Source organism: Hesperophylax consimilis, chromosome 7 (genome assembly GCF_061612785.1).
Source record: "Hesperophylax consimilis isolate HC1 chromosome 7, BYU_Hcon_1.0, whole genome shotgun sequence".
In the NCBI taxonomy this organism is placed as follows: domain Eukaryota; kingdom Metazoa; phylum Arthropoda; class Insecta; order Trichoptera; family Limnephilidae; genus Hesperophylax; species Hesperophylax consimilis.
The window spans coordinates 10,874,856-10,889,381 of NC_142842.1; the positions used below are offsets into that span (position 1 = coordinate 10,874,856).

At 34.9% G+C, this 14,526-nt stretch overlaps 1 protein-coding gene across 1 annotated transcript in view; it reads right to left on the bottom strand.

The window, feature by feature from the left end:
* LOC149422297 (F-box only protein 25) overlaps window positions 1–14,526 on the bottom strand; it is a 37,796-nt gene that overhangs the window by 14,058 nt on the left and 9,212 nt on the right. The window contains exons 2-3 of the mRNA XM_089633208.1: window positions 3,810–3,900; window positions 178–367 (exon numbers count right to left, since the gene is read on the bottom strand). Of these exons, the coding sequence (XP_089489334.1) occupies window positions 178–367; window positions 3,810–3,900 (281 nt within the window). The remainder of the gene's footprint in view (window positions 1–177; window positions 368–3,809; window positions 3,901–14,526) is intronic.

The following is a 14,526-nucleotide window of genomic DNA, read 5'->3' on the forward strand; positions in this document are numbered from 1 at the left end:
CAGGAAATGTGAAGAGGATGAAGAGACTCCAATTCACCTATGGTGCCAATGTCCTGCCCTGGTGGGAACTAGGCTCAGATACCTGTATTGCACAATTAATGTGATGTAATTGCACAAGCAATAATGATAAGTTCAAATATTGCGAGGTTATTCGTAACCCGGAAATGTTTACATTACCTTGCATGGCCACCTCCTCAATCATGGCCAGTAGCACTTTCTGGGCGGCTCCGGGCAGTGCTGTCAGCTTCTGTCCCGCCATCAGCAGCTGCAGCAGCGCGCAGATGTAGTTGAAGCGCCGAACGTCCTTCACGGCACTGGTGAAGTCCAGGCGGCGCACCGCCTCCGAGAGGCCGTTGAAGCCAGCGATCTACCGAACAAAAACACTTTTATGTAGAGGAGATTATTATTATGATTCTCAATACAAATAATGCTAGCAGGGGAATATGGTCAAGTTCAAGAGTTCTCGACCGGTCGATTGCGAATTAAAAATTTGACAATCATAATAATGAAATATTTTTTTAAATTTACAATCATGAAAAAAAAAATTGTTATTTCTTGGTCGTAGGACAAAATGCTTTTTTGCTAGATTCGTACTTATTCGTAAATGGTGCGGATTAACAGTTAATTCATTGAAGAACTAAAAAAGAGCAACAGCACGAGCGCCCTTGAAGTGATTTTGCACATAAACGGCGCTATACTTTTTTTTTTATGTTTCTTTATTCATTGAAATTATTTATTACATGCATTTAGGATTTTTCGACCACCATGCTAGGCACATGTCCGTGTTATGGTGGTCGAATACTATCATCCAAATATTATTATTAACAAATATTCTTATAAGTTTCTTGTTAGAAGTTGATTGCAATGAAAATTATGGTAAAAAGTAGCTACCAACCTCAAAAAAATTGGGAACCAACGAAAATTAAATTAGCGCCACCTTGATGGGTCTGACAGATTACGATATACGCATCATGGTTTGGCCTATTTCAGCACATCGCTCGTCATAAAATTCCAATGAGAGCGATATTATGCTGAAATCGGCCAAGCCACCAGAATATAGCACGTTTATAGCGTGGTTTGTCACTGGTTTGAATGTTTTACAAGCGAACGGCTCCTGTGATTCTCGTCCCGCCAGTGTTTTGTCAAATTTTAAGATGAGTCGTTTGATGTACCCTGTGCCCTTTTCCTATCGGAGTTTTAATTCACCCTGCAGACTGAGGCCCAGAACAAGCAACCTAGCACAACCTAGCACCTACGCTCCTCTAAAATGTAATATTCTGTATTTTAATTTACTTTGCTGAGCTTTTAGACACTGACGTCACAAGACAATGAGATTCGAGTATGAATCTCGTAAGATTATATAGAGCGAAAAATCAATTTCTACCAAAATGCATATGTTTTGAAACATTCAACAAAAACTTTTTCACGCGTCGTCGGTTGACGATCCCTGTTAACTGCCTATTAAAATGGCGCACATATAATAGATAGCTCATGTCAATCAATATAATATCATTATTTTTTAATGATAAACTAATGTTTATAAGACAAGGTTTTAATGCATGAAGATATAATGTCTCGACGCCATCTAGTGAGAAATTTAGCACTAACAAAGCCTTTCCTATAAAAATAAAGTTGGTTGTATACAGGCGAATAAAAATAATAAGCAGTAATAATTGTTGATTGAAATACTAGTACATATTGAATTATTAGGCGGGTTGGGAATAAGCCGACATAGCTTAGTGGTTCGGAGCACCTGACCGGCAATCAGAAGGTGCGGGTTCAATTCCTATCAGCGACATTTATTTTTACTCGGGAGATTTTTTCAATTTGTATGGATATTTCAGGCGAGTAATTAAGTAAGTAATTGCTTATAACAATATAACATCAACATAACCCCAGTTAATAGATTTTAAAATGCGCTCAACAATAATAATTCTGAACACTCACCCACGAAAAAACAAACAATACAATCACGAGCTGTTGACAAATAACAAAAATTAAGATAAAAAACACTATTGTAAGATACGACAACTATAAACAGAAGATATCGAAAGACAACCTAATAAAAGGATTGTTTTGTTATACATTCGGTTTTTCCTCGAATAAATGATTAGGTACACCATTGACTTAAACAACTTTTATTAGTGCCTCATATTTCCTACGCGATCCCATCGCATGTTGAAGATATTAAAAAAGAGAAAGAAAACACAACTTCGTTAAAACAATACGATTATTCCGCTTGTATAAAACACACGTGCCGTGCCGTAATGCTCCCATTCTGTTTGCATAACTTTAATAAAAAAAAACAATATATTGCGCAGTATTAATTATTCAAGTAATTGTCAGACTCGTCAACTACTTTCTAAATCAAACACGACAAAAATCCAACAAAACTCGTTGATTATTCGTATTTTTGTTAAAAGCCACATTAAAAAAAACACATTACAATAATTAATAATCCATTTAGTGGTAAAACCATGGAACAAATTTTTTTTCAATGTCATTCCTTACCTTGAAAGTTATTTGGCAAAATATCGTAGATTCAATATTTCGGCAATAAAAGGTCGAGGTGTTTTAATCGGTTCCATGATAACTCAACACAGTGACAATTCAACACACTTGTAAAAAGTGATATAAAGTCATTAGAAACGATGAATTTTTTAAAAACCTAACCTAACCTACTTAACCCAGTTAATAAAGTTTTTGTTCACTTTCCATGACTTTATATAACTTTTGAAAGATGTGATGAATTATATTATCATTGTGATGATTTATCCGGTCACCGTTTCAATCGGTCGCAATCAAATCCGAGGCCAACGCAATTTTGAACTTTTGACATTTTTTTATGTGAATACTGCACTGTCCCAAGAGTACCAACCGTCTAGAGCCAGTGAGACTATGGCATCCACAATCGGGCCATGTTGTGAGGCTGAGGGTACTGAGGAGGGGAAGGAGGTGGAGAATAAGAAGATGGGGAAGTACCTGGTTATTCAGAACTGGTCACCAAGCACGGCTAAAGCAATTTCAAGCAACGTTTAGATTCTGAATTATGGTCTTACACCAGGGCGATACTGAGAGTATTTTTCACTCTAGAACGTGCCGCAAGTATACTATATATTATTTCAAATGACTAAATTGTGAAATAAAACAAATTCATCAAATAAAATTTAATAGCGCACGCCGGGGTTTGAACCTGCGACCTTCGAATTGCTAGTCGAGGGCCTTACCTCTAGACCACGGAGGCCGTTTATGATACATATTTTATTCTCGACACGTTGATCGAATTTTAATTAGCCGTCAGGTCTAACGGAAATGCTGCTGATCACTATTGGGTCAAACACTGAAACGGGCGGAAAATCGGCATTTAAAGAGGAATGTTCAAATGTCAAAAATTTGATATGGAGCTGATTTTCGATTTGAACGTCATCAAATTTAACGGAGGTTGAAACATCCCAACCTAAGCCTTGTTTTTAAAATTCAAACATAATTTATTTTCCCATTCAATATTTTTCATTAAAATATTGTTGTAAATCAAAAATAATAATTGATACTATGCAAACATCAAAATATGTGTGAAAAAACTGTATCACTCTTGCCATTTTACGCAATTACATAACAAAAAGCTGTTACGTTTATACCGTTACTTTCACGTAAATGTACGTTTGGCGCGGGCAGTCAATTTGAAATACGTTGTGTTGGATCAGTTATAATAATCTGTAAGAATGTACCACAGGTGGGAGAAGGCACCAGGCAAACGACAGAAGGCAGATAGAATAAGAAAAGGAAAGTGAGCATTTCCCCGGACTTACCTCTCGCGTACATTTAATGGTGATGCGGCAATGCGGCGCAACATTAGGACACGTGTTTTCGGAATTTGCCTCGTCTGAAAGATCTCCATCCCTATAAAAAAAGAAACACAAGTAAAGTAACAAATAAATGCAATAAGAAGTGTGTAAGTGAGAATGTTGCATTGTGTGCCAGTGAAAACCATATAGTGTAAATACAACACGTCGAAAATACATTCACTATGTTTCAGCATTTTTCACAAGTAATCAACAATTTGGAAGGCGTGCTAACCATTTATTTTATAACCAACACCTCTGCTTTATGTCACCCCAAGTGGATCGCCAAGTTTGGTGACATAGCAGGGGAGAAATTGAGAAAAATTTCTTAATTTCGTTGACCCTGGAACATACTACCTACGCTAAAATATTATGTAGAGTGGTGGATTTACAGGAGAATACCGCAATTTCGAGGGGTTTTCAAAATCACTGAAAAGGGAAAACTGTAAAAGTGTACTTAGGAGCATTAAAGGGAACGAGACAATTCAAACAATGACAATTTTTAGCTAGAAAAGTTCGTGCGAACAGCATCTTTCTGACACTAACGCGGAAATGCTTATTGTATCTCCATAAACAATTATTCCTACATAAATTAAGATAAAAATTTTAATATTCTGAAAATTTTAATTTTAATGCGTTTGAAATGAGTGGAAAATATCTTTGTTATTGTGAGAGTTAGAGAAGCCATATTTTTACACAAACATACCAATCCGGGTTATATTTAGTGGGGTCTAGTTCATTGCTAATTTTCAATTTCGTTCATTAAAAGTGGAGATATAATGTCTAGGCTTTAAACCAGGGGTCGGGAACCTTTTCACCGTCTGGATTCATTTAAATGTTTGTAGTATCACCCGCGGGCTGCACCAAGATTTTGCTCAATTCTTGATATATATTATCCGCGATTAAATAAAGACACGAATCCGCAACTGGAATTTAATAACTGCATTACAAAAACGAGAATGGTTTCAGGGGCGTCGCCAGCTTCCAATCTAGGGGGGGGAGGGGGGAAGCTTATTTTTTTCAGCTCGGGTTTATGAACAGGGCAGTTTTAAGCCGTGAAAGAACCCAAAATATTACTTTGAATTTGAAATGGTCAAATAAAAGTAAAATGTATGTTTTTTTATTTGTGTAGATTATCTAAATATCACGATATAAAAAAACCTCGAAAATAATTGCGAATCCCGCACATTAGTCCTAATTCCTCTATAATCTCGGAGCCTACCTATGGAACTACCCAATATCCCCAATTGGAGTAAGTGACGAGAACGAAGGCAGTGGAAAATAGGTTACTCTCACAAATACATGGAAAAGCGCCGTAGGGGAGAATTTTCTATGGGTTTCCCTTGGGGCGGGTATGTGGTGTGGGTGAAGAATCTGAAATCCTCAACGTGTATCATTTTGGAACCTAGCCGGGGGCCCCCCGACGTTGGGGCCGTTTGAAAAATTGATACATTATTGTCCGAGTTCTGTGTTCTTAACGTGCACTATTTTCACAGCATCCCCGAAGATGACACGGTGAGCCTAAAGGAATTATTTACCTCTTGTGTGGATTTCGGTTACTGGCTGGGTCCACCCCCACCCCAAGGTTGGGGCTCTAGGCCGGGACCTCTCGGGCCTAAGTGGAAGTCCAGCCCCTACCGAGACGACGCGTTTCGTCTGCATCCGGCACTAAACATTTATTATAAAAAATAAAAGATTTGTAGTTTTGGCGCCAGTTACAAACGTCTTTTTTTTCTTTGAAATTTTTCGGAAATTTGTCTAGAGGAGCCACCAATTCGCCAAGTGAAGGGGCGCCCCTGCTCCCCCTCTAGACGCCCATGAGTGGTTTGCAGATGATTTGGTGATCTGCAGATGAATCCATAATTGTAATTTTATCTGTAAGCGAGTCCCCAGTTTAATTAGCATTACGCTCATATTATACATTTAATTTATTATTAGTAAAATGATGAAAACATTAAAAATAAACTGAAAAAGGATGTTGGATCGCTAATTTATGTATGTCCAAACTGCTTTCTAGTAACGTAGGTTCATACTTAAGTACCTGTCAGCTATGTTATACCTTTCTTTGAGTTTTGTAATAATGTCAAAAATGTATCTGAAACACGGTGAAAGAAAGCCGTTCAAGTACAAAAAATAATATTTTTATATTCTTTTTTGTCATCAGCATGCCGCACCCGCGGGCAGCAGGTTCCCCACCCCTGCTTTAAACAATCGATATTAGCAATAACTAAAAACATATAATTTTTTAAATTTCATTAATTTCTTTAATGCACTTAATTATTGTTTAACTGTTTGTTATAACTTTGCCAAAGAAAGTAAAATAAAAATATTGTTTATTACATAATGTTCAAATATTCTTCAATAAGAAAAAAAGAGAATTGAAACTCGGGCGAAGCCGGAAACGAGTAGTTCTATAGTAAATAATATATAATCTTGATGTCATAGTTATTGTTATAGTGATTATTTTACATGATATCGAAATATTTTACTATTAAACACATAATAGATACGTAGACGATTAGATGCGATACGAAGCGAGTGCACTAAAATTATTGTAAATTGTTAATCATTATCATCACGCAAAAACTATTAATAATAGTTTATAAGATACCAGAAACTCCACTCGAGCGATTGGTGTCATATATATACATTTGTAATATTATTTAATTAAGGACTCCCTTAAAAACGTATGAAAGTCATTATTACTGCAGTTTAAAGTCAATGAATCCACCTAAATTACATCGTTTATCTCATATTTTTAGGTTTTATACATGTGGCACATTATGGCGATCGCTCAAAACGTTTTTGCAAACTTGGCATAATATACCAAAACGTTTTTGCAAACTTGGCATAATATACCAAAACGTTTTTGCAAACTTGGCATAATAATATACCAAAAATAGCTCAGGTGGACATAAGCCCCTCAAGACGACATTTAACAATAATATACCAAAAATAGCTCAGGTGGACATAAGCCCCTCAAGATGACATTTAACAATAATATACCAAAAATAGCTCAGGTGGACATAAGCCCCTCAAGACGACATTTAACAAAAATGGCGCTATAATTTAACCAAGTATTATTGTTTAGTATTTTAGAAGTAGAGACGACTCTTCAAATGTAATTGAATTTTATTCGCATAACGATGAATTCGTAATTTGGTCGACCGGAAAGCTATCAGCGGTACAAAAGCTTTGTGAAATGCGCTTTGGAGTTGAAATTATTCCTGAAACTATAATGAAAAAGCGCTACCAACAAGAATTTACTTGACACACCGATGACTCAATGGTTTGTTTGCTTCTGAAATGATGATGATATCGTTTCAGTCTGATGCATTCTGGTAAATTTATTCAAACGTATTTTAGTCCGGCACCTATGTGAACACTTTGATATTATATATTAGGTAATTTTATATTAGTTTCGTAATTTAAACTCGAGTTTCTGCAAAAGTAATCTAAACGTGTTTTCTGTTGGTACATTATATATACCTATAGTGTTGCATTATATTGTGGTGTTGCAAAAGTGCAGAGGGTGATTATTAACTGATTTAAAAATTCGAATAAGCGTTTTGCAATAGAATTTTAATCCAATTTTATTAAAAGTTGGTACTTACTTATTTTTTTAGTCCGCCGAAAAACTTTTTTTTAGCCCACCGGAGACCAGACCGCGGCATAAAAAGCCTACTCACCGTCCGATTTGCAGAAAGGCTTGCAGGACAGCATGTTGAATTGAACCACCAACCGAATCTTTATTATCGGCCCGACAAAGGGAATAATAATAATTTGGTTGACGGTTTCGCTTACGTACCATCCAATTTGCAGCATGCTGTCCTGCAAATTGGATGGTGAGTAGGGGCTTTTAGAATGAAAAATTCGGCCCGTGTCAATCGAACTTATGTCGTGGTACTAGGGTTTGCAATCCCGCAATACCGCATCCTGCGATCCCGCGGGATTTCAGCAATATTTGATCCCAGGAATTTGCGGGATTTTCAGGACTGGAAAAAAAACTATATTTACAACAAAACATGCTGTTTTTATTTGAACGTGCTTGCGGGTTGCGATTCACATGATACGCTAGTGCTAGAATGCCCAGAAGTCACTACCTACAAAGTTTTTACGATCATATTCTAGTCTTCTTAATACACTTTACATACGTTTTCAAAGTCATTTAATAATACCAAAGACGATTGATCTCAAATGACTCTCATATAGTGGAGAGTCCTATCAGTGACGGTTATGTTTTATTTATTTTTACGATCTTTTTTTAAATCGAAGTCTTCTCAAAATACTTTTTTATGTTTTCTTTCCAATATCTTGCTATAATACTACTGGTATCAAAGATGAGTGATACGAAAAGTCATCTCGAATGATTTACAATGTTACCTTTTCAATGTATTTTTTTGGTAACACACTATTATCAAAGATAATTGATACCCAATAATAATAAAAAATGTTGACATTATTTCAATTTAATATTCTTAATAAAAATCCCGCATCACGCGAGATTTATAAATTCTATCCCGCGGGATTTAAAAAAGGTGCGGGATTTTCAAATCCAACGTGGTAAGGAAGGCATTAGAAAAACTTATCTATTTTTTCCTTAGACGAATTTTGTATTGTAATATCATTGATTTTTTCGAATAAATCAATCCCTCTAGTCTCGGAGAATGAGAGTAAAATATAGTTTGGATATTACAATAATATTAAAACACGTTCAACGAGTTTGAACTGCGGCAATGTTGCTGCACTTTCAAGCACGCAAAAAATGAGAATGCACCGTGTTTGTACTTTTAAAAATATCTCCGGGACCTCGATGTGAGTGGTTTATTTATGAGCTAAGCCGTACTTGAAGCTTCCAGTAGTAGATGCGGCTGCAGTCATTAATGCACCAGAGTGGGGGGTATTTATAGATGTCGTCTATCAAAGACAAAGGATACAACATCCACATCTATACACCATGCCAACAACGGGTGTCTGGAGTATTAGGAGCGCAGTGCGGGCAGGGTTACCAGATCAAGACAGATTATGAGAAAGGAGGACATCATGGTATAATAATAATAGGGTGATTTGTAAAGTGTTGTTTTTTAGGCGAAAATTAAATGAAAAACATATTAGGAAATCACATAATAAATTAAATTAAACCGGATGCCGGATTAAGTATTAGGAGCGCAGAACAGGGAGGGTTACCAGATCAAAAACTGTGAATGGAGAACATCGTGGTAAAATCAGCATAGAAAATAAAATAATACGGGTACCTACCGGGCGCTCAGGATAGAAATTAAAGAAATTAAGAAATTAAATTAAACCGGATGCCGGGAGTAAGTATTAGGAGCGCAGAACAGGGAGGGTTACCAGATCAAAAACTGTGAATGGAGGACATCGTGGTAAAATCACCTTAGAAAATTAAATTAATGCTGGTACCTACCGGGCGCTCAGGACAGAAATAAAGAAAATAAATTAAACCGGATGCCGGGAGTAAGTATTAGGAGCGCAGAACAGAGAGGGTTACCGGATCAAAAACTGTGAATGGAGGACATCGTGGTAAAATCACCTTAGAAATTAAATTAATAAGGGTACCTACCGGGCGCTCAGAACAGGGAGGGTTACCAGGTCAAGAAATGTGAATGGAGGACATCGCGGTACATTTAAAATGAAAAACAATCCTTTCAAATTAAATTAAGCCGGGTGCCGGAAGTATTGAGAGAGCAGAGCAGGCAGAGCAGGCAGGGTTACCAGATTAAAACTTGTGAATGGAGGACAAATGACTAAGAATGGAGAACATTATGGTATATACAGGGTGTATCGGCACTAACCCGACAAACTTTAACCAGCTATTCCTTAGCACATTTGGAGTAAAAAATGTTATGGGCGCTTTGCTGTCCGGTAACATTTTTTCCCATTAAAAACAAAAAATAAATAAAAAATCCACACTCCGTCACTGTCATTTGCATTGTTTCTCGTGTTCAACAGCTGTTATTGGCAAGTGTGTCAAAAAGCGTCCTCACTCTTTCGTACACACTAAATAATAATAGTTAAAAATGAGACGAATGGTGCCGTGCCATTTCGTTGTGATTGTAAAAGCGCGCCAACGTAGGTACGTACGTACATTATTCAACGAAACACGAACAAAATATTGCCAGACGGGTTTTCAAACTTTGACAGAGGATAACACATTGGTGACATGTGGTGAAAATATGAATAATAAATTTTTTATTAAAAAAAAATGTTACCAGACAGCAAAGTGACCATAACATTTTTTACTCCAAATGTGCCAAGGAATAGCTGGTTAAAGTTTGTCGGGTACGTGCCGATACACCCTGTATATATATATACGAAAGGAAAAAAAAATCTTATACATTAGATATTTGTAACGTGCATGTGAGGGGGGAAATATAACTTTTTTTTTGTTAAATCGTTTCTACTGAAACGAATGAAAAGTAGGGAGAAATGTAAAATAAAAACTATCTTATTTTTAATGAAGCTAAGGAGATAATAATATTATTGATGGCGTTATTGATGAATTGGACACGGAGAACCAAAGAGAACAGTTTCTAAAATGGATAGAGGACATTATTTTTAAGTGGAAAGGGAGGACACGTTCACCTTTTGGATACTATCTGGTAACCCTGAAAGAAGGGGAAGCAACTTCGGAAATGCACTGGAAATCCATTTAAATGAGTTTAGTCAAAGAATTGTTCTCGTTGCTTGTACTCAGTGCTGGTGATCATTGCGCAATGGCATCTACATCATGTTGAGACAGAAGAGCTATTTGCTATTCAGATTTCAGACACCAACATTTAACTTAATAACAGTAATACATATTCTAGATTCGAATAGAAAAGTGTGTAACACAATACATACATATTGTGTCGAAACTTACACCAATATAAAAACCTTAAGAATAAACTTTGTATAAATTTGAATGTTTTTTTTTCAAAGTTGATATTTATTTCCATTCATTATCATTTATTAATAGGGAATAGATGAAGTCAAAGTCTGAACAAGGTTTTGATGGAGTTCTTGATTATATCAGTAGAATCATAAAAACTCCTATGAATCAAGTCACTACAATAGAAAATATTACTAGTTAATACAATCTATTCAAGACATCAAGGACGAGTTGTTTCAGAGAATTTGAACAAATTTCAAAGTTAATTTTAAAGTTCTGTTATTATTTCACTTCTTTAAAGTAACTGGCCTATAATGATATAATAACAGAACTTGAATAGGACATTCAAAGAACTCGCAAATGAACGTTGAAATTTGATGAATTTTTCAAATTCTATGAAAGAACCCATCCTTCTACTTGCAGCAAAAAATCTAAATGAGTTGACAAGTTTAGCCATTCTGGAAAATGGATAATGGTAAACATAATTTAGGAAAAATAACGTGAACCTAAATTTAATTAATATTTACCAGAGGTAGGATGACTGCAAAAACGTTTTTCGATAAATTATTCAATATTATAATGATATACCGACTGTACCGTAAAGTCGTAAACCCGTTTCGGCACAACAGTGCTTTTATCAAGGCAGATATAAAAGCTGGTCGTTTATCCGTTAGTCCGCTTAGTAGGAAATTTTCAAATACTGTCAGGTTATTTATTGTTTTTGTGTTTAATTCGTAGAACTCCATTTAATTTTTTTTATAAATTTAATTTAGATTAAATTTGATAATATTATTATTAAGTTCTGCAAGTGTTTTAGTTTTTTATTATTGTGACAGCTGTTTCGGCTTACAAGGCCATTTTCAAACTGTGGTTAGGCCACATTGAGACGACGTTTTTATACTATTTCAAATGTAAATTTTGAAGGTGCATACATTGATTTATTACTGGTTACACCGATGACATGATAATAATAAAATCTGCTTCACAGTTGAACATGAGATTGAAGGTAAAATAAACTTTTTAGATCTGACAATTGGTAAAAGTAATAATAAACATACCTTTGAAATATTTAGAAAACCAACTTTTACAGATACAACAATAAATTCAAATTCAAATCATCCTTGGTCTCATAAATTATCAGCGTACCATTCAATGGTACATAGACTCATTAACATTCCCTTAGACAATAAAGCTTATGTAAAAGAAAAGGAAACGATAAAAACGATCGCGATTAATAACGGCTATGAGGCAAATAACATTGAAAAAATAATAAAAAATAAGAAATATAAAAATAAAATCAATTTAATATATCCGGTAAATAACAAAAATATAGAAAAATTTGCATGTCTCGAATTCCTCGGCCCAATATCTGAAAAAATTGCAAAAGAAATTAAAAAATGTGGTTTAAATATAGCTTTTCGAACAAACAATAATTTAGGAACAAGCCTTAAAAACTCTAAAAGTAAAATCCCTATACTCAATAACAGTGGCATATATGAATTAAAATGTGACCACGCCGATTGTAACGCCACTTACATCGGACAAACGGGGAGGGCATTCTCAACTAGATTCCAAGAACATATACGATGTTATAATAATAAAAACACATCCTCAAAATTCGCAGAACATCTCTTGGTGAATAATCATACCCCACTTAACAACAAGGGTCCTAAACCATTGCATATAGAAAAAAAGGGCATTAGATTAAATTTACTTGAACAATTAGAAATCAATAAACGAACGAATGACCCAAATTTAACACTAATTAATAAAGTACGGAAAATAATTTACTCACCACTTCTCAGTATTTTCACAAAACCCAAGCAGTATAATGCACCCAAATAATTCATAGCAATAAAGTCATTAGTAAATAATTAAGAACCCATTACCATTTACTGAGGGGAAAACATAGATTGGTTTAACCAACAATAGATCATGTCATCGGTGTAACCAGTAATAAATCAATGTATGCACCTTCAAAATTTACATTTGAAATAGTATAAAAACGTCGTCTCAATGTGGCCTAACCACAGTTTGAAAATGGCCTTGTAAGCCGAAACAGCTGTCACAATAATAAAAAACTAAAACACTTGCAGAACTTAATAATAATATTATCAAATTTAATCTAAATTAAATTTATAAAAAAAAAAAAAAAAAAAAAAAAAAAAAAAAAAAAAAAAAAAAAAAAAAAAAAAAAAAAAAAAAAAAAAAACTGTCAGGTTATTTTTTGTAACACCGGAATGTTTGACTTTCTTTATTAAAAAATGGATAACGACTTAAACATATTGTAACAAATCTTACTCATTGTAGATTATACTATTTATATTTGCCCCAATGACGGCAATTTTATTGCTATAAAATAAAGTGATGTACACAAAGCTAAGTAGGTCCTTGCAGTGTTTTACGAACCACTTTTCATCACAAAGTTACAAATATACCAAACAATGATTTTTTGAATTGTGATTTTCCTTGATTGATGAGAAAGCAGAATGGAAGAAGCCATTTCAATGAAACAAGGTGGAAATTACATATTTACGAAATAGAAACAATATGAATCCATTTAAAAACAGAGCAGTCCGAAATATCTGAATCTGCATCTCCAGTAAGTACACGAACAGAAGAATGGGACACACGACACATCCATTGAGTTTAATAAATCAATAATGGCGGAGAGCAGTGGTGGTGTAAGGCCATTCTACGGATGGACGGTTACATTTCGCCTTGTGTTGATTGATTCAACTCCTTGAAAATGTGGATGTACACTATACACAGTTACATAGTACAGTTACATAGTACACAGTTGCATAGTACATTACAGTGTACGGGCTTCCTACAATGCTGACACTACTAACCAATACAGTTCCAAATTCTAAACTACGAACTAAAGAATCTACATAAAAACTTCGCTCCATCTAAATCCAACGATTAATTTGTACGTTCGCAAATGGCAAATCTAGATTAAAAAAAAACATTTATTAAATTTTAGCGTCGAAGTCTGTAAAACTGCCACAGTACACAGTAATATCGAGTTCTAAACACTAAATAATAATATAATTCATATTTGAATGGAATTATATATAAACAATAAAGTATTAAAATCGTATTGATTAGTGTTGGTAGTGCCCATTGTTTGTTTGGATAAACCACCAAACGTATGGATTAATAAATAGATGGTTCGAGAAAGCTTTTGAACTAATTTTTAACAACGGGCTCGCACACCAAAAATCAAAATGTCGCAGAAAGAAAAAATGAATTTATCTCACAACATAATTAAGTTCGTTATAGCAAAGTGACGGTCTGCAATTGCAGCGCAGTTCAATGTGGAACTTTTCTGCGCAGGGTCTTACAGCATTTGGTTTATGTCGATTGCTTACCAATCCGTAGAACGACGGCCTTAGTTTGGCATATTTTGGAATACGGGAGTCTAGCTGTCAGGGTGTGAAACGGCAGACAGCCTAAGTAAAATTGACACAGTTTGGTTGGACAAGTTAAAAAGAAAGTCAAATCTTGAAAATTATAATACCGAAACTTTCATATTATTGAATTAGAAGCATGTTTGTAAATAGACAAAGAAAAAATCTCTGGACATGAGTCAGAGAAGGCGAATGCAGTAAGCACATTTTTATGCGTTCCGAGATTATCATTGCCTCTTATGAGAATCTGGTTCGAGATTATAATTTCTTCATGAGATGTCGGCATAATGTAATGGTTGCTTGTATCTTGTATCTGAGAAGAATTATCCATTTAAACTAGAATATTTTAACATAATATTAAAACAAGTACGAATGAATTATT